The sequence below is a fragment of the Cololabis saira genome, chromosome 6 (genome assembly GCF_033807715.1).
Source record: "Cololabis saira isolate AMF1-May2022 chromosome 6, fColSai1.1, whole genome shotgun sequence".
Lineage (NCBI taxonomy): Eukaryota > Metazoa > Chordata > Actinopteri > Beloniformes > Belonidae > Cololabis > Cololabis saira.
The window spans coordinates 25,033,703-25,057,027 of record NC_084592.1 but is presented as its reverse complement, the minus strand read 5'-3'; the positions used below and the strand labels follow the sequence as shown (position 1 = coordinate 25,057,027).

The window sequence follows — 23,325 nt, the reverse complement described above, 5'->3', positions numbered from 1 at the left end:
CAGAATGCTAGGCAATACTTTTATTTGAGAAATTTCATCAGGAGTCTCCTCAAGTTTATTATAGATGTTGAGACATTTTTACATTCTCTTAAAATGTTGCGTTTGGAATATAAAAGTTTAAAAGGAAATGCGCTGACTCACACATCCACTTGACAAGATGCAGTAAAATGAAGAGCTACATGGCGCAGATGTATATTTCAGTTAGTGTGGGTTTTCTCTCTAGAACTCTGACAGACGATATCCTATGGAAACAAATTATTTCGGGATCTCCGAATGGAAAATGGCTTGGCCTGACACACAGAGTGAATCCGTCCCTTTTGTTCAGAAAATTAATCAAAAGTGGAACGTCAAGAATGTGATCGTCAAATTTACATGCAATATCGGTAAAATGCTGTCAGGTTTAATGATGTGAATGTATAAAAAACATAGCAGCGAGTTCATCTGCTGTGTTATGTGGATGATTTTAAGAATACAACTTGGAATGTTTTAATGCCTTTGTTTGACTTTTAACACACACAAAAACAGAGCCACACACAGATGCAGAACAGTTTCCCCTGAGCTTCTCGTGGCACTCTGAATGCTTAACCCTTAACTTGTGAGATGAAGAACGGGCAAAAACATCTAAAACAGAAAATGGGTTAATCTGCACTCGACTGGTTAAATATGAAAAAAAAAACACCTGGTTTTTATGGCTGAACCCCACATCTGGTTTGTGTTAGTATACAGCTTTAAAGGAATGAGCAAATTCAGGCACGATGAAGGTGTGAAGATGGAAGATACTCACCCCATGCAATGGGTAGGAAATCCATCCTAACTCCCCTTGGCTGGCTTTAGAGTCTAACAGGTTAACTGTGGTGAGGGGGAGAGAGACGAAAAACCAAGACAACATGAGTGACTAGTTCTTTGTAGCCTCAGTTAGAATTTATTGCATAAAAACAGAACAGTTACAGATGAAATGTATTTCCTGGCCTTTACCTCTATCTTTTAAACATGAAGTAACCTTTAGCTTCAACACAATAAATACTAACCTCAATCCAAAAAATAAGACTATTAATAAAACTGCATACAAATTGGTTTTGCCTAAATGTAATATGCCTCACGTGAACAGTTGTTGAATATACAGTATGCAAGAAGTACCATTTCTTAACATTATGCCCTAGAAAACAGTCATTTTAATTAATTTAATTATTCTTAAATTATTATTTAAGTTTTTAAAACGCTGGGTTTGAGTTTGACCAGTTGATACGTATACAGTTACGGTCAACAAGCCTTTAACTTTAGCCTTTCAAGAGTCAAAGCATCCCCATCTTTCCAAAATGTGCGTGCTGTGATGATTTAAACTCCATCTGCATGTTGTTAAAATGCATCCGCAGCCATTACAGCAAGCCGATGACCCTTTTCCCAATGCAAAAGCACAGTTACCCCCGACTCTGTTACCACGCTTACAAGTTACTCCTGATGACAACTTTGCTCACCGCAACAGTATGAGGGGAGGACAGTCAACTATCTTACAGGCTGCGGTGAAACACGGTCTCTGCTGAGCTGAATTTGAAAGAAAAGTTGTTTTATAGTTGACTGTAGAGCAAGACCGAACCTTGCACAGCTGGATGTGGAACTTCGGGACTAAGGGGCTGATTAAATGAATCGGTCGCATCTCTCTTAATGCACAAGTTAGTGCTTTTGTCAGTTTCAAAGCCTCCTTGTAAATGGTTGGTACATTTATTGTAGTTTCTAAAACTTTTTGGACGTGCTCACTCTCGCAGTTCCTAACTTAACAACCACACAAATGACGTGCTTCCATTTCTTCCGATAGGCGACCGCAAGCTCATTTGACTGAATTTCCGTCCCCATTTTTGTTAGAAACAAAAGCCAGCTCTGAGTGTGTTTACGCAGTTTCATCTTGTGAGAAAGGAGTTGAAAAGAACAGGCGCTCCATAGAACTCATGCTAACACAAAGAGCAGCATTTCTTTTTCTTGTGTTACCCTGAAGAGAAGCGAAAATAAAGTCCAGCCAGGATTTCAAAAAACCACACTGCTACATGAAAGACTCTCAAAACAGCAAAACTGTCTCTAATCTAATTTAAAATGCAATCACCGGTTTCAGAGGTGGTCAGAAATTCAATTAGCCATGCACCGATCAAAATATAAATGTATTTATAAAGAAAAAAGGTGCATGCATGTGTGTGTGTGTGTGTGTACTGCCAGGAAGCCACTCTTTTCAGACAGACGCAGCAAAGAGGGGAAATCCATGTCTAATCAAGGAAATATGAAGAGGAACAATAGGACAAGGAGCTCAGAGTTATTGTGATGGAAGCTGAGACTTCGGACTATCAGGTATCCTTTGGTGGACTTTACTCGGAATAAGTGGGACGGCACAGGACACCTGTGGTTTTCTGAGTTACCGGTGATTGCAATTGTACGGCCTATGTGCGTAGCGAAACTGGAGGTAAGTAGTGCAAAGGGCAGCTGTTTAGTACACCAAACCGACTCTTCAGAAGCCCAAAAAATGAACTGGAGTTTCTTCTATTCTTAGGCTGTGGAGTGAATGATTGCCAGTGAATGCAACTGTCAGTATGCGTCGTGACAAATGGAACGAGGAATGTGGAGGCAACTTTATGCTCCACGGATGCCCCACTTAGACAAACTGTCACAAGACTCTGCGTTGTAACACAAACAGGAAATGCTGATACAATTCTCATTTGAAGCAGTTAAAATAAAATGTCTCCAAAGAATACATTATCTTTATTACTAATACTGTGTATCAAAACACTGTATAATATCTTTAAAAGAATATTCTACTTATTGCTCTTTCTGTGTTTGGATAACTGGACACCAGTCTGACGGTCAACAAGATTCTTCATTTTTTTTTGACTGTACGTTCAGTTTTTTTGGCAGTATTTTCCAAAACAACTTTCACATGAAGTTGCCAATTTTTGTGATTACACACATGAACGTGACGTGACCTTGCACGTAAAGCTCAGGAAGAGATAATCAGGCGAAAGTTGCACTGTTCTGACAAAACCTGCTGAGAATCCGGCTGAGAGCGCAGCGGCCCACATCCACGCATACAAACAAGCATGCACACACACGTATATTTAGCCGAGCGAGTGCACACATGCACAGCAAAGCGAAGCAGCAGTGCAGTTAGGCCCTGCGGTTGTTGTTCCATTCACTGTGAAACTATTACAAATGCATTCTCCCTGCATTTTCCTCCTGAAAGTTCCACCAAGCGCGATTGTTCACATCTCAAGTCAAAGAAAATATTTGTGGGGCATGAAGAACTGCTGTGGCAGAGAAACCATTTTCAAACTAAATTCACCCCGAATCAAATTTGCTGAAAAGAAGTGATTATTCCTTCACACAAAAGTAAAGGTTGAGATGGAAATAATCGTTTTTCCAGGCACAACCGATAAATATTAGCTCATGTGGGCAAAAAGAAAAAAAAAATCTAAATAAATAAAGACCAAAAAGATCAACTTATTATCTTATTCCAGGCTTGAAAAGCTACTAAATTGAGGCTCACCTCAGCTGCAGCCATGCTACAGCGGTCAGCTAGCTGAGTGGCAGTAGACACATTCCCATTAGAGTCTAATGAGGCTATCTGTTCGTGTCAGATAATAGCAGCTCAGCATCCAGGGCCATTGCTTCCAATTTACATTTCTCAACGAGCCAAGCCCACCACTCAAATTGGGCCGAGCGGAGGAATTTGAGAGCAGAAAATTAGACGCTCTCATATCGCAGGAGGGGAAAGGCCCCTCCAGCTGCACTTAGCTGGAAAAATCAGCACCCACACACGCTTATGCAAATAAGTCCCCCAAAAAACATGGATCGTCATCCCAGAAACAATGAGGGGAAGCACTGGGTATGTCAGGGTAAAAGTGTACCCACGACAATGAAACAGTTGCCCACGTGGACTGGCACGTAGCCATAGGCTATCTACTGTATGCATACACTCCATCGGAGGAGCACTAACATTTTCTTAAACAAGCACAAAATAGGACCATACGCATGCATTTACTGAAAGTCTTCATTCTCTCTCTCTCTCTCTCTCACACACACACACACACACACACACACACACACACACACACACACACACACACACACACACACACACACACACACAGTTAGCATGCTAGCGTCAGCCAGCCAGATAGCCCATGCCCCCATCAGGGGAGCGCCTCTAAATGGGAGTATTAATAGCAAACTCAGCCAGCCTGTCTCAGAGGCAGCAAAAACATCAGAGGTAGAAACAGGTGAATCAATAAAGCAAACCGAGACCACCATCTAAAAGCCACAGGCGTAAACTGAACCTGACAAATGGAAGTTGTCAGTAACACTAGCTATCTGATGATTATACGTGCTTCATAATCATGTGTCTAGTATTACTTGATGTAGTATATGTTGAACACCGGAGCACAGACACGAGGGGAGGCTACTCGCTCTCATGTCTACGTTCTTCTAATTTACAGCTCAGCCAACGCATGCAGATTTTTCAGCACGCATTTGAATTTGATAGCCCCCCTCGCTTCGAGCGAACCAATTTGCAGCTGATAAACATGGAAAAACGGGATCAAGATGGTGGATGAGTGGAGAAAGGAGGGATGCTGTTCCAACACAGACCCCAATCAGAAACATAGAATAGGATAGAATAGAATAGAATAAAACCCCGTTTGACACTGTGGATGGGTGTTAGTCGTGCAGCGTGGTGTTCATGTGAGCTTTGGCAGGCCGCAGTGCAGGCAAAGCAGGCGACTTGTGTCTGTGTTAAAGGGTGAAGTGTTCACCTCCCATTATGAATTATTCAAGAGCAGAGTCACTCTGTCTGATGTTACTGCTGCTTGCCCAGCCCCTCTGCCCCCATTCTTTTCTTTCTGTCTTTCTTTCTTTCTTTCTTGCAGTCATTTACCTTTACTAGTATAAGTTTTTTATACATACATAGACTTAATTAGATTATAACAAGCTTCTTCACTTATGTTGTATATACTTTAGAACCACACGTTATATATCTTCACACAAATCTACACGGAAATATGAAGCCACTTAACCCTCTAATGCATGTTGTTTAAAAGATGATCAAAGCAGGTTAATTCTCCAGATTAGTGTTTGGTCAGCTCATATAAATATATAAAAATGGACAAAGGCTATATTAATGTGCATGTAAATTACATTTTTATTTATTTTTTGAATTTATTTTCTTTTTCTTTTCTTTTCTTTTTTTTTCATTTGATGCTCTTATATTTGCAGTCCACAGAAAAACAGAGCAGCACTTTCAGCGGGACTGCTGCGCCGGGCTGTTCGGGCCGAGCAGCTAAAGACTGATTTATGGTTCCGCGTTACACCAACGCAGACCCTACGGCGAACGGTGCGCCTCGCCGCGTACCTGACGCCGTAAGCTCTGCGTCTATTGAACGCGGAACCATAAATCAGGCTTTAATATACCCGAGGCCTCCTGAATCCCGCAGGCCTGCAGGCTGCATGATCCCACCTGGAGGGTCAAGTTGCACTACCCCAAAACACAACTAACAACAACAAAAAAGATTTTAAATAAGAACCGAAACTTCCCATTTCTGCTTTAAGAAGCGGGAGAACAAATGGGATAACGATCCCGGGACCGAATTGCACTGCTCTCTGCTCTCTTGAACTTTTTTTTTCCCAATGATTTAACCTAACGGAACCTCATGATCTGAGTGGAATGAAGTGGAGAAAAAGAGGGAGAATAAAAATTAAAAAAACGGTGCAATGAAAGGAAATACAACCACACCTCTCTGATTTCCTTCCGTGAGCTTTTAATGCGAAGTAAAATAAAATGCTATAAACCTTTCAAGCTGAGGTTTGGTTTTTCGTGAATCTATTTACCATCGATGATCAAACGATTATTGCAATTGCTATATTAAGTTTATGAAAAGTCCCACTGGTGACGTATAGGCAAGTTGGAAAAATATATCCCTTGTTGAATTTCACAGTGAAAACTACTGATATCTTACCCCTGATATGTTTGTGGTTGCTGTTTTTTTCCGTGTTTATTTATTTAATCATCTGCCAGATATCCTTAAATGTCCACAACTTTTCCAATTGACAGACTTAAATAAATAAACAGACTGCAGCACGGGGAGAACTTGGAGGTGAGAGGACGGCAGAGCCATATTTTGGGGTTTGAGAATAAGATTATTATTTCATAAAAGCCTATTTTTTTTAGTTAGTTTAACAAATCCCCGCATGAAACCGTTTCAAAAATTAGGATAGGAGCATCATTTTCCCGAGTTAAAAAAAAAACAATATATAAAGTCGCTCCTTCAGTTTGATTGTGTTTTGTGTCTGCGCGTCTTGATCCACGGTCACTGCGTGTTCTTGAGTTGTCATTATGTCACATTTAAACTCGGCATATTCAGCTGAAAGGCAACCAACTCAACGGCGGCTGGAGCGTTTATCAGCTCTGCTCAACGAGAAACTCCGCTCATCCACTTCAAACTGCGTTTTGGTTCTTGCTGTTCTTGTTTTGTGAAGTCCGTGTGGATTCCAGCTCGAGGCTGACACTCTCTGGCAGATTCACGAGTTGGAAAAGTTTGTTTTCCTCTTTATTTTTGACTTCCCACACTGCTCACACCCCTGTTCTTACAGGAATTAGCGAATTACCTCTGCCTGTACGTGTGTGTGTGTGTGTGTGTGTGTGTGTGTGTGTGTGTGTGTGTGTGTGTGTGTGTGTGTGTGTGTGTGTGTGTGTGTGTGTGTGTGTGTGTGTGTGTGTGTGTTCTCCAACACCCACACTCCTTTCACAGTTTCTGTCATTCACACAAGAACTCTTTCGCTCACACACACACACACACACACACGCACACGCACGCACACACACGCATGTGCATGTGTGTAGCACTTTGTGGGCTCAGTGTTCAGCTTCTCGCTCTTCCAAACTTATATTAACCAACATTTCAATCAATCCAAAGGCTGGTTTCATCAGATGTTTTCAGAGAAGTTTCTCAGGAAAACAGAGAGCCTCTTTTACAGCAGGCCCGAGTGGCTCCGAGGGGTTTTTCTTTTACTCCGTTTTGTCACGCAGGACATTTTCCTGACTCATGCCGCCTTGTCAAAGACCATAAATTAAACCTATTGATGTCTGAGATTGTGCGGCAGAATGAAAAAGAAGTTGCTGTTATTCTTTCCTTGTAACATTAAATTTACAGCGTCCCACTCCACAACCACTGTTGGCTTAAAAATTGACAAGTTTATGTCTTTGGAAGTCACCTAAAAGTTGGTAGGGAAATTCAGTTTAACTTCAGAGACGAAAGTAAAAACCTGTTTCAGCAATCGAGCCACTATTTAGCGGCGTGTTCTGTCAAAGTTTCTGCTTGCGGAATCTTCTCTTTTACAGTTCTCCAAACTGTTCCAAACTTTCCGTCCTACTCCCAGGGCAGAAAGAAAGGGAACATTTTTGTGTCTGATCGTTTAATTTGGCATTTTATGTTTAATTTTTGGGTATTTTGCGTTCATTTAATCACTTTGTTGGCGCTAAATTATGACCACAACCTTCGACTGCGACCTTTGTGTCCGTGCGTGTATCCGAATGAATGCAGTCATATGCAGCGTGGATTTGATTTCCTCTGTTTTATAAGAGAAATAACTTAATTTGTGAACCCCCTTAAGCAGTGCGATATGGCCCATTACATTGAAGCTCATATTATCATTTTCTGTTTCACACTTGAGCATCTTTGGGACATGTCTTCCTTTTCCCTTAACGTAACCTCAATAAATCTGAAAGGTTTTTACATTTAATCCAAAAAACTTCCCACTAAATGACTCGTATCACTATCATTGTCCTTTATTTCTCCCGTCTGAGACGCAGCTTCACGGATTAGAAGATGTGGCCGAAACTCGTTCAAAAACGTCCTCACGCGCTTCCAACAACCATGCAGTCGCCGAAACTTCCACAACACATTTAAAGGAGGTCAGATTCAGATATACTTGTAGACCGGCTCGTCCGAGGCTATGTGACTTCTTTAAGATCTGTAAATGACCAGGCTATAACATCCTCACGGCAGTCTATATAAGTCGGTCTTCGGGTCAAAACCGTTAAAAGAAAAGCAGCCGCGCGCGTTTTTACGCACTCCGCGCTGCTCATCCTCCCGTTTATTGCCTTTAAATCGAGTCCGGCTCACAGTCACTATGCGAGGCGTCTACCCCGAATTGATTCTTGGGTAAAAAAAAAAAATAAGACACTAACCTCTCGTGGTTCCCTTATACGAGCCCGTAACAACTCCCCGGGTGGCACTTTGGGAGCTAATTCATTTGGATTTTAACAACTATTAACCCCTATCAGTTAAACTGTCTGGAATCAGGCTGCACTGACTGCCTTGTTTTTTAACCCAGCGTCAAGTTGAATATCTGTTCATGACTGCCACCGAGCTGATTTCTTGGAAACATTTGGGTCATCTTCTTATTCTTATCACAGTGATTTAAACAGCGAGTCCGCGCCGTGGTGCGCTGCTGCGCCGTGGCGCACCGCTCACACACATCCATGCAGAAACCAAAGCACACACGCTGCAGCTGCACGCGAACTCTTACCTTCGTTGGGGGGGTAGACGACGGGGAATGCAGGGGTAACGCAGGACATTAAAAGGTGGAAAATGAATAGGAGAGATCGCGGATTGCAATCCATGGCGGCGGATCAGAGGTGCATAACTCCATGAAGCCACCGACTGGTCTGAGAGCTTCTCTCCACTCAGCTCTCTCTCTCAGCCCCGGCTCCCTCCGGCTGGAGGGCTTTTCCGCTGGGTCCTACACACTCCCACAGACAAGTTCATCACAGGTCAACCTGGAACTTCTACCCCGTGAAATCGTTCTTTCTTTGTTGTTTTTTTTTCCCCCTTTCCTTTCCAACATGGCAAGCCTTAAACCTGAATTGTTGTTCCGCGTTATACCAACGCAGAGCCTACGGCGTAGGGGTACGCGGCGACGCGCAACGTACAATGTGCGTCGCCGCGTACCCCTACGCCGTAGGCTCTGCGTTGGTATAACGCGGAACCATAAATCAGCCTTTAGAAGTTTATGTTGGAATTGATTCTGCGATGACAGCATCGTACCACGTGTTCTTCTGCCCCGTTACCAATAACTGAACCACATTCAGAAAGACTTCTGTAGTCTTTTCGGCAAGTTTCTCAGAATATCAAAGCCATGTGGATCAGTTTTGAAAATTACATATAATGTTTCAAACAGAGAGGAAATCAAATGCTGACTATTAATGCTCAGCTCCGAGTCCGACCTTTTAAGTCCCGATTCTGATACTAATTACTCAGGCTTTGCATATGGATCCAATACTTCTGATGTGTGAAACAAATTCATGGCCTCAGGCTTAACTTAAACTCTACTTCCCTATTTTCGCAATACACAATACAAGACATATTAATTTAGATTAATTAATTTAGAACTTTTACATGTATTGGCAAGAAAAAATATGCGAATCCCTTGGAATAAAGTTGTTTTCCATGTTTACTTGCCATAAAATGTGATATGATTGTCATATAAGTTACAATAAAAGACTAACATGTCTTCAAGTAGATGACATGCAGATTAGTATTATAGTTTGGTTTTATTGGACACACCAAGTAAACAGCAGTGTTGTATTCAAAGCACATTTAATTTTTCTTGCCAGAATTGCCACAAATAAATAAAATAATGAAATAAAAGTAGCATGATTGGGGTGTTCGGGTGTAGTTTCCCAATGTTGTCAATGTAGCAGGATTTTATGACATAAGTTTAAGTTAAATGCTCAGTCTGTTCTTGTTATAACCCAGCGAGTGCTGTTGGTTTAGGTGAAGAGGCATTTAGTTAGTTGGAAAATATACACAGAGGATGTATGTGACTGTCACACATGACTCTGGTGCTGGGGTGTGGACTAGGGTTGTGATTAAGAATATTTATTTTTAGTAGAGTCGTAGAAGAAGTTTATTGGGAAAGACTGTATAAAAGTAAAAAAAAAAAAAACAAGCCCACAGTAAATAAGTCGGATCAGTTGTACTTCTTAAACAAAGATAGATTTAATGAAGAGCTCTTCATGGACTCGAACAATTCAGGGGTAATTTGCAACCTTTTAGAAGCAGTTAATAAAGAGCTAATGTGCTTTTTAAAATGCAATACATTTCTTTTTTTTTTGGTGGTGAAAGTGCTGTAATGAATGGTTTCGAATGTGGGTTTCAGAGATGCAGCTGCTCTCTTCTCTTATCGGGACTGCATCCTATCAGAGAATCTTTTACTTGCACGCAATTCCAGGCCTGTCCGGCGTACTCTCATCCCTGGATTTAGGTGAAGATCGGGGCACATTCGCCGTAAATGAATACAGAAAAACAACTAACTGTCAGGGGTTCACATACTTTTTCTCACCTCTGCGGTTACAGCTGACACGTGATATAGAAAGCCTCGCACAAACAGAACTGAAGAGAAAATAATGAGCTTATGGAAATGCCCAATTACTTCCAAACCTGATCCAGCTATTTAGATGAAACCAGGCCTGATATCTAATATTGATTTTGGCATCAGGACGTCCCTGCTTAAATTGATGATGATTCACATATTTTTAAGTCTATAAAATTGCCACTAAGTTTTTCTGGTTGTTTTTTTATGTGGGGTGGGGGTGGGGGGTTGTTATATATGTATAAAACACACACAAATGATGTAAATTATGTTAATTTGGGTTTTTAATTTTGACTCCAGACTAGCCATCAGTCTTGCTCTACAGTCAGAAACTAGAGCGATCGCCAACATCCTTTGTTGGTATTAATCTTATTTCAGAGCGCCAACAAGGAAAGTGAAGATTGTCAGAGCAAATACTGAACAATCACACAGGAAAAATGAAGTTCTGACATGTGAAGCTTGCAAGTTGGAGTCGTAATCACTTAAGTTTAAATAGGAACGCTTTCCCATGAAGAGTTTACATTGAGCACTAATTCTGAGGAAAAAAAATGTTTATACGGTTTTCCACGTCGTATTAATCACCCATTGAAGGACAAAGTTTTATTTATCATTATGTTGAAGGACACGTGATGTGCTCTTATTTAGTAATACTCTGGACATTTTTTTTTCCTGACGAGGCCATTAGGGGCCCCCCACACCACAATGCTTGATGTGTACTGAAAGGCTGTGGTGGCAGTGTAGCGTCAGGGTCCGCGCTGAGACACCAGCTGTTGTGGTGGGGGGTTGGAGGCTGGGGGTTAGGAAGGCATGTGATGTATGGGAAAAGTTAAAGGACAAGGCGCACACTGGGCGCAACAATACAACTCCGTTTGGACTTGGAGAAACTGCTCCTGAATTTAAATGACTCTGTACATTTGTACATGCAGTTAGGAGGAAGAGATTGTATTTAGTTATTGAAGAAAGCATCACTTTTAGATCAAATAAGAAACATGTTTTGACCCTTTGAAGATTTAATTTAGTGTTATGTTGCCACAGAATGGATTAAAAGAGTCTTAAACTATTCAATTATTTAAGAAATCACTGATAAATTTCATAGTTCACTGTAAATATCAGCAACATGAAAAATGTGTATCAATATTAACGGATTGGTGCATTTAAAACACAACAAATATTTTCTTTTCACTCTATGACTTACAGTATTAGTCATGTGTATCGCGGGGGTGGTGGCTGCCTCAAATGAAACGTAAAATGAACCCTGACAGTTTTTACATGACACTTGAAGTAAATCTTTTCCAACAAATAAGTTAACAGCCGGTTCGGCGCAGCGACTCGGAGAGATTCATGACTCTCAGGTTGTCGTTGGAGAAGACTGATGCCAGGCGGCGTCTAGCTACATCATTAAGTGACTTTGGCATGTGGATTTACAGCAGGTTTTAGACATGCCAGCCTTTGTCATACATCATCTTCTACATCCCACTAATTCACTTATTAAAGACTGAAAGAGATTAATATGAGAGGTCACGCAGCTAACAATCAATTTGAAGGAGAGACGTTCCGGGGCTGGCAGTTTACGGGACACAATTCCACGCAGCACATTCTTGTTTAGGAGTCTTTGGTACCCAAGGAAAGAAATTGCATTGGCTTAATCCCACTCTGACTAATGTTTAACTTCAAGTGCAAAACAACTGCAAATCAATAGTGAATATTAGAATTAAAGGAATGTGAATAACTCTTTTTTATTATCACAGTCAAAAGAAACCGGGAAAATGATCACAAGCATTCTTGAAAATATAAAATGACTTACTACGATTACGATGCAGAATTTTGAAGGAACGTCATGCTGAGAGTCAAACATAATAAATGATAATTGTTTTCATTTGATTGTCTGAGAACCACTGTCGTTGTGTTTTTAGTCAATAAACCCTCCAAGTTAGTTGAGACTAATTGCTGAAAATCTGTTTCTGATTGTGGTGAATTGAAAGAATGTGATGGACCCCTCCCATCTAGCATATCCACTCCAAAATGTTCTCTCTTTGCTCAATGAGCGCTTGTCCATCTTGATCTCTCGCCAGTGGAACAACCCAGAACGAGAAGGAGGAAAATATTGATTTATGGCCGCAGTTTAAAGTCCTGGTGAGCTCTGACCGGGCTGCACGGCGCTCCAAACTCATGGAGCAGATGTTGTCGAGGAGGGCTAGCCTTGAAGCTGCCAAGGCCTGGCCGTCTTACACAGTAACGCGCAAACAAACAAACACGTAAGCTGACTGTGTTTACTGCTCGCTGTCAGTACCCTCTTCCTCCCTGCGGTTCTCAGACGGCACATTCCTCCTCAGGAAGGAGGAGAAGCCAGCGGGCTGCTGGCATGAAATACAATCCCCCCTTACCAAACATTATACCACGGATGCTTTCATACATTTGCCAGCACCACAATTCTTCACACATTCTGTCGTCGTTTTATTTTCTCAAAGCACTAAAGATTTTAAAACTGAGAAAAACCGAGCTTAATTGTTTGTTATTTCAAGGATAGAGCAGATAATATGTTATTAAGTAGAACAGTAGAACATACTGTATCGTTTATTTGTCATTTTCAGGGGAATGTGTCATGGCTAATTGGAAGGTTGAGTCCAGTACCATGGGTATCCAATCTGAAGAATAAGTCCAGTAGAGTGTGTCTAACTGTTTACACACACACACACACACACACACACACACACACACACACACACACACACACACACACACACACACACACACACACACACACACACACACACACACACACACACACACACACACACACACACAAAACAAGTGCCCCAGAGTTCCCTGTATTTGCACCAATGATTAATTGGGTTATGGTTCATGAGGCAAATCCGCCCCTCTCACCCAAAGAGACAGTCCTGATAGGACTGACCGATCGCCCATAACAGGGGCCTCCTTCCACAAGCTCGCTCTTTCCACATCCACCTCATATTGTTCGGCAGAAAAGGGTTGATAGAGATCAAAGTGGAAAACTTGCTGGGAATCAGTCTGGGGTTTTCAGGATTATTTCGTTTAAGGCCGGGAAGAAAGTGGAAACAAAATACGATAATTCCCAACTGATGAGAGAATGGACTTTCGCCTTCAATAAATCAAGAAAAGCGGTAAGTCCCTACACCCTATAATCACTATGAGTTAACGGATGACTTCCTATGATTTGCAATCACAAACAATTTTTTTACATGGCTTGCTTCATGGTAAAATCTATAGGACACTCAAACAAGATAGATAAATGCAGTGAAGTAAATAACTAGTTAAACGGTGGATTAGGTTTGACAGAAACATAATATCTTAAATCAATCAACTCCAACTTGAGAGATTTTCTTTTTTTTCTAATATCTGATAAGTTGCAAAAAAAACAAAAAAAAAAACAAAACAAACAACTATCAACCTTCCTTATTTGCTTCTTCAGGTTCAGGATTCGTACGTTTGATACGTACGTTCGACTGGGGCCCACCCCATCTGCCATCAGGCGAGAGGCAGGACACGCCCTGGACAACTCGCCACTGGATTAAAAAGGAAATAAAAGAAACAATTAGTTTTTTCCAACTTCAAGTTAATTTATTTGTTAACAATCAAAATGCAAGAAATACTGCGTTTACATCAGTACAAAATGTGAAGCATCCATGCATTTCCTGCTGTTGTAGCTTTGTCTTAGATATATCATAAACACGTGAATTTAAAAAATTTTGACTCAGAGATTAGTTATTCATTTATTTAGTCTAGATTTCCTGTTAAGAAGTTAGAATTGCTTTTAGTGGTTACATTTGGGTCCAACATATTAACTCACAACAATCTTTTCATGAATGAATAGCCACATTTATCATTTGACAGCGGTGGAGCTGGCAGCGTGCATGACAAGCAATGAAAGTGCACAAATGTCACCCCAGAAACCCCTGCATGTTTAAGTTCAGGTAAAAAAAAGGACCATGAATAGGTGCAGGAGACATGGACAACATTTAAGGGATTTAGAAATATATATGAAAATGTGCTTCCAGTCTTTAAAATCTTAAACTGTTACCTTCAGTGACAAAGGAATATAAATGAAAATAAGAATATGTTTAGAGTACTTCATTTTAATATCTGTTAATCAACCTTAATATTAAAGGCACTGACAAATGAAGCGAATAACTCTGATCGTCACTGATCGTGGTATTCATCTGGATTTTACTTCATATACAATCTCATCTGAACAAACTCACTTGTAATGACAGCAGCATTGTCTGACAGCAGGATCCACACGAAGGACAACGTTCCTTGCCAAGCCACAAAACAAACACAAAAAAACCCCACTCAGGAATGGCTCAAGAAACATAGTAATGAGTGGTGCTCACCTCACAACCCAAAGTTTGATGCAGAAATGCTACCAATCATGTACAGACGGCAGTACCTCCTGTGTTAATCCTGTTTTTCGCGTAAAAATATCATAGAAATCATCCGATCTAAGTACCCCCACGATTCAGTAGTGCGTGGCAGTAATAGCTTTAGTTGATTCCTGTTTGACTGTAAGTCTCTCACATCATTGTGGAAAAGTTCTGGCCCGTTCTCCTATGCAACATTGCTCCAATTCATTGAGGTTTTTGGACATTCACTTACGCACAGCTCTCTTCAGAGCTCGCCGCAGCATTGCAGTTGGGTTGTGGTCTGGACTTTGATTGGGCCATTCCAAAACCTTGATTATTTTATCCTTCAGCCATTCTGATCTAGGTTTTCTAGTGTGCTTTGGATCATTACTCCACCCAACTTTGACCAGGCTTAAGCTGTCGGACAGAATACAGACAGGAGTTTGTGATTGACTCATTCACTCCAAGGTGCTGTGACTGCAAAACGACTCGTCATCATCCTCCAGCCGTCATGCTTGACATTGGGTATGAAGTATTTCTGTCTAGATGCTGTATTTGACTTTTGCCAAACACGAAGCTGGGCATTAAGACCAAACAACCCCACTTTGGTCTCATGTGCCCATTGTCTTGCGGTTTGCTCAGTTGCAGTTTTTCAGAACTCAGTCATGCTTCCATTTTGTTTTAAGACAGAAGAGGCTTTCTCCAGGCAACCCTTCCAAACAAGCTGCACTTGTTCCATCTTTGTTTAACTGTGCTGTCAGAGTCTTTAACATTGAATGTAATCATTGAGGACTGTGCTTGGATTTTTCTCCCTTTTTTCTCCATTTTCTGAGCATTACACAACCTAGCCTTGTGTTTATTGCTCGGATGTGCTCTCTTGAGAAGACTGGCAACTGTCATGAATGTGACTTGTGGGTAATCTGTAGAATGATGAATGATGAATGATGAATGCTGTGTGTAAATTGTTTTATCACCTATTCCAGACTGAAGCTCCACAACAATCTGAAACAGTTGCTTATGTCTGTCCCTTTTGGCAATATGTTAACACACACCTGACCAGCAAACAGCCAAACTGTCAACTCTTATAAAGGCCCACACACCTGCTGATTATAAGTTCATTAAGGGGTAATGAACAACGGTACCTGGCTATAACTTACACTCTTCAAGTGTATGGAAGCAGTTGGGGGCGGGTCTTCAGTTTTGCCCACATAATTATTTTTTTTCTTCCATTTTACACACAAATATGCAAACAAAAGAACAGAAAAGAAGAAGAAAAGACAGACCCTGTTTTCCTTGGGAAGGCTGGTCAAATGAAAAAAACTATCATAGACTAACTATCTTTTGCACTGAGTGTGAATAATTATTCCCCTAAAAGTATTTAAAGAAAACACTTTTTTACCTGGGAACACATCGAGCCAGTAAAGCCTGAAACGGAGAATTGCTTGAAAGAAAACAGACAGGCATGAGGGTTCATTTACTGTGGAAAGCAAACCAAACCAAACACAGCTAAACCATAAGAGCTGGTAATTAGAGAGGCAGGAGACAACATTTGGTCTCCTCGATGCCATTGAGGTTTCATCACAAGGAGACACACAAGAAAGCAAACAAGCCGACAGAAACTGAGATTTTTCTCTTTCACACACATATTCACCCAGATACACACCCAAGTGACTTTGCTGAGAGAAAAGTTTGGAGATATTTATGAAGTTGCCTATAAATCTTCAAAAACCACCCGATGATCTTTTTAATTTTAGGTCTGTGCTTACTCAGTTCTTCTAAAACTGAAATAGTTTGTAGTTTGGTTCTTAAAATGTGAAAATGAATCACTTTAAGTGAGTGAGAGAGAGAGAAAAATGGTCAGAAGCAAATGACCAGATCGAAAGTTTTACTGTAATTACAAACTAATTTCATGGTGTTGCAGCATAGCAGTCATGGTCAAGTGCTGCCTGATATAATTAGCAATTGCAGAATGGAGGCATTGTGTTTTCTGGGAGGGAGTTCTGCCCCGGTGCAAAAATATGTTTCAAAATCAACTCTCATCAATCTTTGAAGGACAGCCTCTTGACTCCCATCTCACCCCCTCTGCTGTTAACTCTGCCAGCATTGTGTTGGATACTATTCCTCCTCCATCTGCTGCGGGATTAAAGTCATCCACCCCACTGAGCCATGTACACACACACAAAGATGCAAATAATGCCAAATAAAACCATGGCAGGAACGCTCCTGGCCAATCGTGGTTCACTTTTAGTATTTTTAATCCATAAAGTAACTTCAGTGGGAAAAGGTAGGCAAAATGTTGCATCTTACTAATACATGACGTTGAAAAAAAACACCACAAAGTTGGGAGAGGATATCGGTGTGTTTTTAATGCGTCAGTTAGTGTAAAAGTATTAATTGTTACACACAAACCATTAAAACAGTTTTGAAGGAATATTTTTCACTCTGAGAGCATCTTCTTTCTTGGGAAATGTCTCAGGTCTGCGGCTGCACTGTTGCAGAGACGCTCAGCTAAAATATTCAGGAGAAAAGCATCTTAATTATACAGACGGAGGACAGGCCCTGAAGTTGTGTGTGCTTGTGTGTGTCAGCATGGCACTGCTTCCACAATAGCAGCTAATTGGCCGGTGGCTCAGCAGACCTCTCGCTCTCATTGGGTGCATCTGTGCTGTCTAGACTGCACTTTCTTTTTTTCGTCTTTCTTTCTCCTGGATGCTCGTTTACATACGCAGATGTGCGCACATGTACGCATATGTTTATTTGCACATCATGCATATATGCAGCGTGCTTTCGAGGTGAGCATAAACATCCAGCCACTGTTAGCATCCGCAAAAAGGAAAAAGCAACAGACTTCTGAGTTTACATCTGGTGCTGCGGGAGAGGAAGGGGAGACAAAATGGAAGATGCCACAGGGTCAGAAAGCGTGTATCCCACACTTGTTACCTGCTCCGTGCCAAATCTACAAAACAAGGTTTTCCCCTCTTTCATTAATCATGCCCGTTGTTAAATTTACAGGAGTGATTGTCAAGCTGTTGAGCAAAAGGGAGAGAGAGAGTCAGAAAAGCAGCTGGAGAAGCGAGTGAGACTGAATAGTTTCATGAACATGCTAATTATATTGCATAAATATCATTATTTCAACACCTACTCATTATAGGCTTTCCAAAAGATCATTTATATTAAGGGTATATGTCGGATTTATTTCTAAAGTAAAAATGTTTGATACGGAGGAGTTCTGCAGACAGAGCAATGTTAGGATTTATGTGTTTCCGATGGATAATGTAAAACAAATGGTGCTTTGAGGGTAAGCAGCTCTTAAGTCATAGCTAAAACAGAACAGGTTTTAGTGCAAAACTCTATTGTCTTTGCATAATATTGTAAACTATCGGTATGAGGATTTCTATGTTTCTGTCATCTGCTTTTAGTCCTGCTTGTGCAGCTACAAACATTTTGGCAGAGACGGCGAAAACCAAGGCTACGGGCGTGGTGCGCACTTTAATCCCAGCTGCATTAGCGAGGCCTTGTGTTGAGACTTCACGAGTGTCCAGGCTAAATCCATCGTGGAAGTCTCGCTGGAATGTTGTTTTGTTTGTGGCAACACTCTTGAGTGTGCTTCTATGCAAATTCAGAAAATTACAAGCCTACTGTAAGCGTAGCTAAACATTTCCTCCATTGCAGTTATTCATTAGTCACAACCTTTCCACCACTAGCCAGTTTAACTGCTTCAAGCTATGAAGTGGTGTTAAGAAATGTTTTCCTTGGTGTGTAATATGTTTAAAGAGAGCCATAGAGGCAGATGTTAATTTTTCTCTCTTTTGAAACAACCAAAGAACAGAAATATGGCTAATTTTAGATGTTATTGGCTTCAGACCGCTTTATTATGGGAATAAACCCATATTTTTATGTATTGGATTGTGCTTTGGGTGCAGTAATAAACACACATTTACAAGGAGCTTATGGACCATTAAAATGCTTATATAGAAACTATATTTGCTCAAACTGTGTTAGAGAATGCACAAGTGAAACGTTTGAGGACACTGATGCAAAGTTGCTGATGTGAGCAAGTGAACAATTGTGTCCCTCTCTGACCGGGGTATTGTTTGTTCAGGTGAAAATAATCACATCAACTCATAATAAGAGGTTGTCATGTTCATGATTATATATTGCTGGCAATGCTCAAATTGCTTGCTCATCAAATAAACTTGCACACTCAGACAAAAGCCACCAAGTATGAAAAAACAAGGCATTGTATCACTTTCCCACAGTCAGGGTTGGGTGTGTTCGCTCTCCTCCAGCTGCGGTTACAATAGCACCTGAAAGGACAAGCGGTGTCTTCTCTACGGTGCTCAGTGTCTTTGCAGAAGCTCTAGGAGACAATACCTGATCACTTAAGTTTCCATTCCTGAAATCAGTGGCGCTCTGTTTGCCTTGACATGTGAGAACTTGAGAGCCACAGGACAAATCTAAATGAGGCAAGGGTATTTGATCATTGTTCATCATTCCCCAACCCGGTTCCCGTAAAACCCACACGGCGCCCCATCATGCAACAGGTATGCTGGCATCCATTAGCTCATTATTTGTCAGCACAGACCTAAATATGAACATCCTCATGAACACATGGTTGCCATCAGCACAACTCTGACCGCAAAAGCCACAGTGTTAGTCTAATCTCTAAATACCATGTGTAATGGGCCCTATGCCATTATGCTGCTTTGCTTTATGACACACATCGTCTACATCCAACCAAAATACTGAGCGGTAAAACCCTCATCAGCCGTCGCATGGGCGGGCTTTCCTATGAAGAGCGTCTAAAGCTCTTCCTGTCTTGTTTCAGACATTCTTAAGCGCTCTTGGGAGGGATTTACATGCTCTAACAAACAAATAAGAAGGCTGCCTCAAGACTCAGTCTCTTTTTTGCTCTTGTGAAGCAAACCCATTCGAATACACATTTCATTATCCTCTGACTGTGTTTAGCTGTCACCATCTCTCTTTCTGTGTCTCTCCAGCTCACTTTTTCTTCTACAAAGACATCCTGAGAACAGAGGGATTACCTCCATTTGTCTTCATTAGCATATTAGCTAACAGGCACTTTGCTGGAGCCCGTGGGAAACTGCTATAATTGCTAAGATAGCTGTAGACTGAACCACTGTGCTTGTTTCAGTAATGGAGAGATTTCAGAGATGAACTTCACCTTGACTCTTGTGTCCCATGCTCCCCGTCTCTGCCTCACATTTCTGTGAGCCCTCGCCACTTTCACAGACCGCAGAAACTATCGAGACCGCAACAGCCCCAAAAATTAGTCTGCCCAGCCAGCTGTTTCTGAATCTCATCATAAGAATTCATCAATGGGCATAATTCTGGCACTAACCTCTGTGGCGTTATGAACATTTCCATGAAAAGACTCATCACACCACTTTCCCATCAACGTTCATGAGAGCTCGACGCTTATGAGGGGAGTCTTTGAGTTTTCATTTTATTCAGATGAATGCAGAAATGAATTATAGCTGCTCATCTTCACTATTCGGGAAGAAAGTCTTTGATCAATTCTAATATATGGATGGTTTCAATACACTGTGATTCAAGCATGAAGCAGGCAGCCTTCCTCGAAAACAACCTATACAGTCCAAGAGCCTGCTAAGATCTTTTTAATTGCAAGGCACAAACAAACATGAAAATTACAGCAACTGTGCCCAATTAGGGCATATTTTTTCATTGCCTTCCATGCTTCTATGGATGATTAGTTGCCTTTTCAGGTAAGCAGTTGGCACTGCAAAGAAAGCTGAGAGAGTTTAGATCAAAAATCTATGTTCAGAGTTTTCTTTGAATTTAATCCAAAGTGTTCGTGTTCATATTCAGTCATTTCCAAGTTAAGGGTTCTGTTCACTGGAATAAAACTGCAGTTTTTCTTCTTAAGAATGCTTTTTTGTTGCTTTATTCATTGTGCATATATTTCCTGACATGGGGCAACAACTGAGAATGGGAAGCACAAACAGAGAATAAGTTCAACAATTATTATGCATGTGTAAGCACAGAATATAGTGAATTTGCCTGTGGGTCAAAGGCATGCATGTGTAATCCACCTAATATGCACACACATGCTTTTATTAATCTCTGAAGCATTGTGACACAGGCCCAGTGGCACAGTTACTCTGACACACATACTTAACATCAGCAGTATACCTTGAACTCGAATGACCACTTTCTCTGAACATTTAAGAAAATCAATGTTCGAGTTGGGACATCTCAGTTCAGTATGATAAGGGAGGTGATTTATGCATCTCTACTTCTACATCCAGTTGTTAATAATTGAGGCTGGCCAAAAGCCAAATACGTTCTTTTGTTTAACAATCTACACAGCTTTTTTTAGCTGATTATATCTCAGGTCAGTAGAGAGAATAACCAGGGATACATCAAACATAAATGCACTTACAGCTTCCCTCATTTCAGCTGATTTGACACACCACAAAATATGACATCTCACACAGTTGGCACTATGAAATTAGTTACTAAGCTTGAGATTGATTTCTAAACCTTTTCGCTTAAACTTCAGCTATGGATGAAGCGCGTTCTTTTATTAAAGTCATATATGTTCAAACCTTTATGTTTTTACAATTACAACTGTTAAAAAAAATGGTTTTAGACACAATGAAAATCTGAAACAGGTTAAGTGTTTAATGTGGAACCTAATCATAAAGAGTTGGATGATTTGCCATTCACTTCTATAACACATTAAAGCAGCACAACATAACTTTCAGCTTTTCTGAGTTTGGCGGCATCTTTTGGACAAAAGCGGTAGTGCTTTACCAGAAAGAACACTACATTTCCCATGAGCACCAGCGCGTACTGTCCCGTCGCTGCATTTGTTTTGAGAGAAGACGGGGCGCTTTTCTGTTTCACCAAGTGAACAGACGGAACACAAAAAAAAAGATGTTAAACTGCTGGAAAGGAACTGGAATTTACCGGGATACCTTAAACAAGGAAGCCAGGGAGCGGTATATGGAGAAAATAATGATTATTAACGGTCTGGATCCATATGAAATCCCTACTAAAGAATGGAGCTCCTCGTCGGAGCGCCGCTCTTTAGAAGGATTTACTGCCGCAGTTCTGCACAACCCACGTCTTACTACCTTGTTTAGGAGTGTTTGGCAGCTGCTTTGGTAAATGTTTGACTCGCCATGTGTTTCAATAAATTAGTATAATAGTACAACATACAGTACTTGTTTTGTATTACTCTTACTTTTCTATTATTTTTTTTTTGACTGCTATATTATGCTGAAGAGGCTTCGAGGCGTTAGCAATATTTTTGTTTTCCTCGTGAGATTATTTTTTTCCTCTGCAGCTACAAATCAAATACGGTAGTTAATATTTTTTCCTCAACAAAATTAATCGCACCGCAGAGAGCTGGCCAGCAACTGCGTTTAGCTGGAGTAGTGGGGAATAAAATCCGTTTGAATGATCCAACCCCGGTCTGTGAGTGTTTGTTTGTGGTTTAATAAACCCGTGTTTTGATCCGACGCCCGTCTGTGTGCGTGTTTGTTTGTTTACTGAGGAACGTTATGTTTGGTCGTTACAGCCGCGATCCAACCGAGCCGACAACTCTTTCCCTCTTTTACTCTGTTATATCAGATACTTGGCCTCCGTGGTTCTGCCTCCAAGCAGGAAAGCGGTGAAAAGTTAAACCATTAGCAATCTTTTCCCCACGTCTGTTGTGTGGAGCTGCTGCAGCCACAACACAGCACGGGTTTCCAGCTTCTGCGGAGCTGTGTTCCACGCCCCGCCCATTTTCGTCTCGACTACGAATCGGGAAGGAGGAGGAAGTGACGTATGCCGTAAAGCAGTCAAAGCCGTAAAAATGTGTAGTTTTTTAGTGTGGCAGGGTTCCTACCATGCTCCTCAAAGTTACATAGTGCCAGTGAAGGTGATACAGACCCCCCCAGACCATGACAGAGGTGTCATTAAACCTGTTGGAAGTTGATGTACCATCACAATGACTCTGGAAATATGATATTAAGGTGGAAAAGTTACATAGTTACATAGCTTTAAGGATGCCAAGCATCAAGGCCTTTTATTCACATCTTGAGGTATGCAAGACTACAGGATTGTCATCACAATTTTCATTCTAAATTTCTGCATAGATTTTGTACCGGGGACACGCCTGGACTGCAGACAGGCCAGTCCAGTTCCCATATCATCTCATTCCTCATACATGCCTTTGTAATACTGTATGGGCAAAATCTGGTTTTGCATTGTTTTGTTGAAAAGGCACTGACATCCCTGGAAAATATGTGTTTTTGAAGGCAGCATATGTTCCCCTAAAATCTTAATGTTCTGTTCTTCATGGATGCTACCATCACAGATGTGATACTTACCAAGGGAATATGCATTAATTAATAAAATGATTAATATTCATTAATTATATTATTTAATAATATTAGAGAATCATTGATGTTAAACATTTTATAAATGGGTTTTCTTTGTTGTTTTTAAATCCTGTCCTTCCTTTACTGGCATTCTGGCAATCTTCATTTGTATTTTCATTTTTTGG

General features: G+C 40.9%; 1 protein-coding gene across 5 annotated transcripts in view; it reads right to left on the bottom strand.

Annotated features, from left to right (window-relative positions):
• epha3 (eph receptor A3) overlaps positions 1-8,830 on the bottom strand; it is a 124,180-nt gene extending 115,350 nt beyond the window's left edge. For all 5 annotated transcript variants that reach the window (XM_061723787.1, XM_061723790.1, XM_061723791.1 and 2 more), the window contains exons 1-2: positions 8,560-8,830; positions 785-849 (exon numbers count right to left, since the gene is read on the bottom strand). In XM_061723787.1, coding sequence (XP_061579771.1) covers positions 785-849; positions 8,560-8,653 — 159 coding nt within the window. In that variant the 5' untranslated portion in view covers positions 8,654-8,830. The remainder of the gene's footprint in view (positions 1-784; positions 850-8,559) is intronic.
• Positions 8,831-23,325: the final 14,495 nt, after the last annotated feature.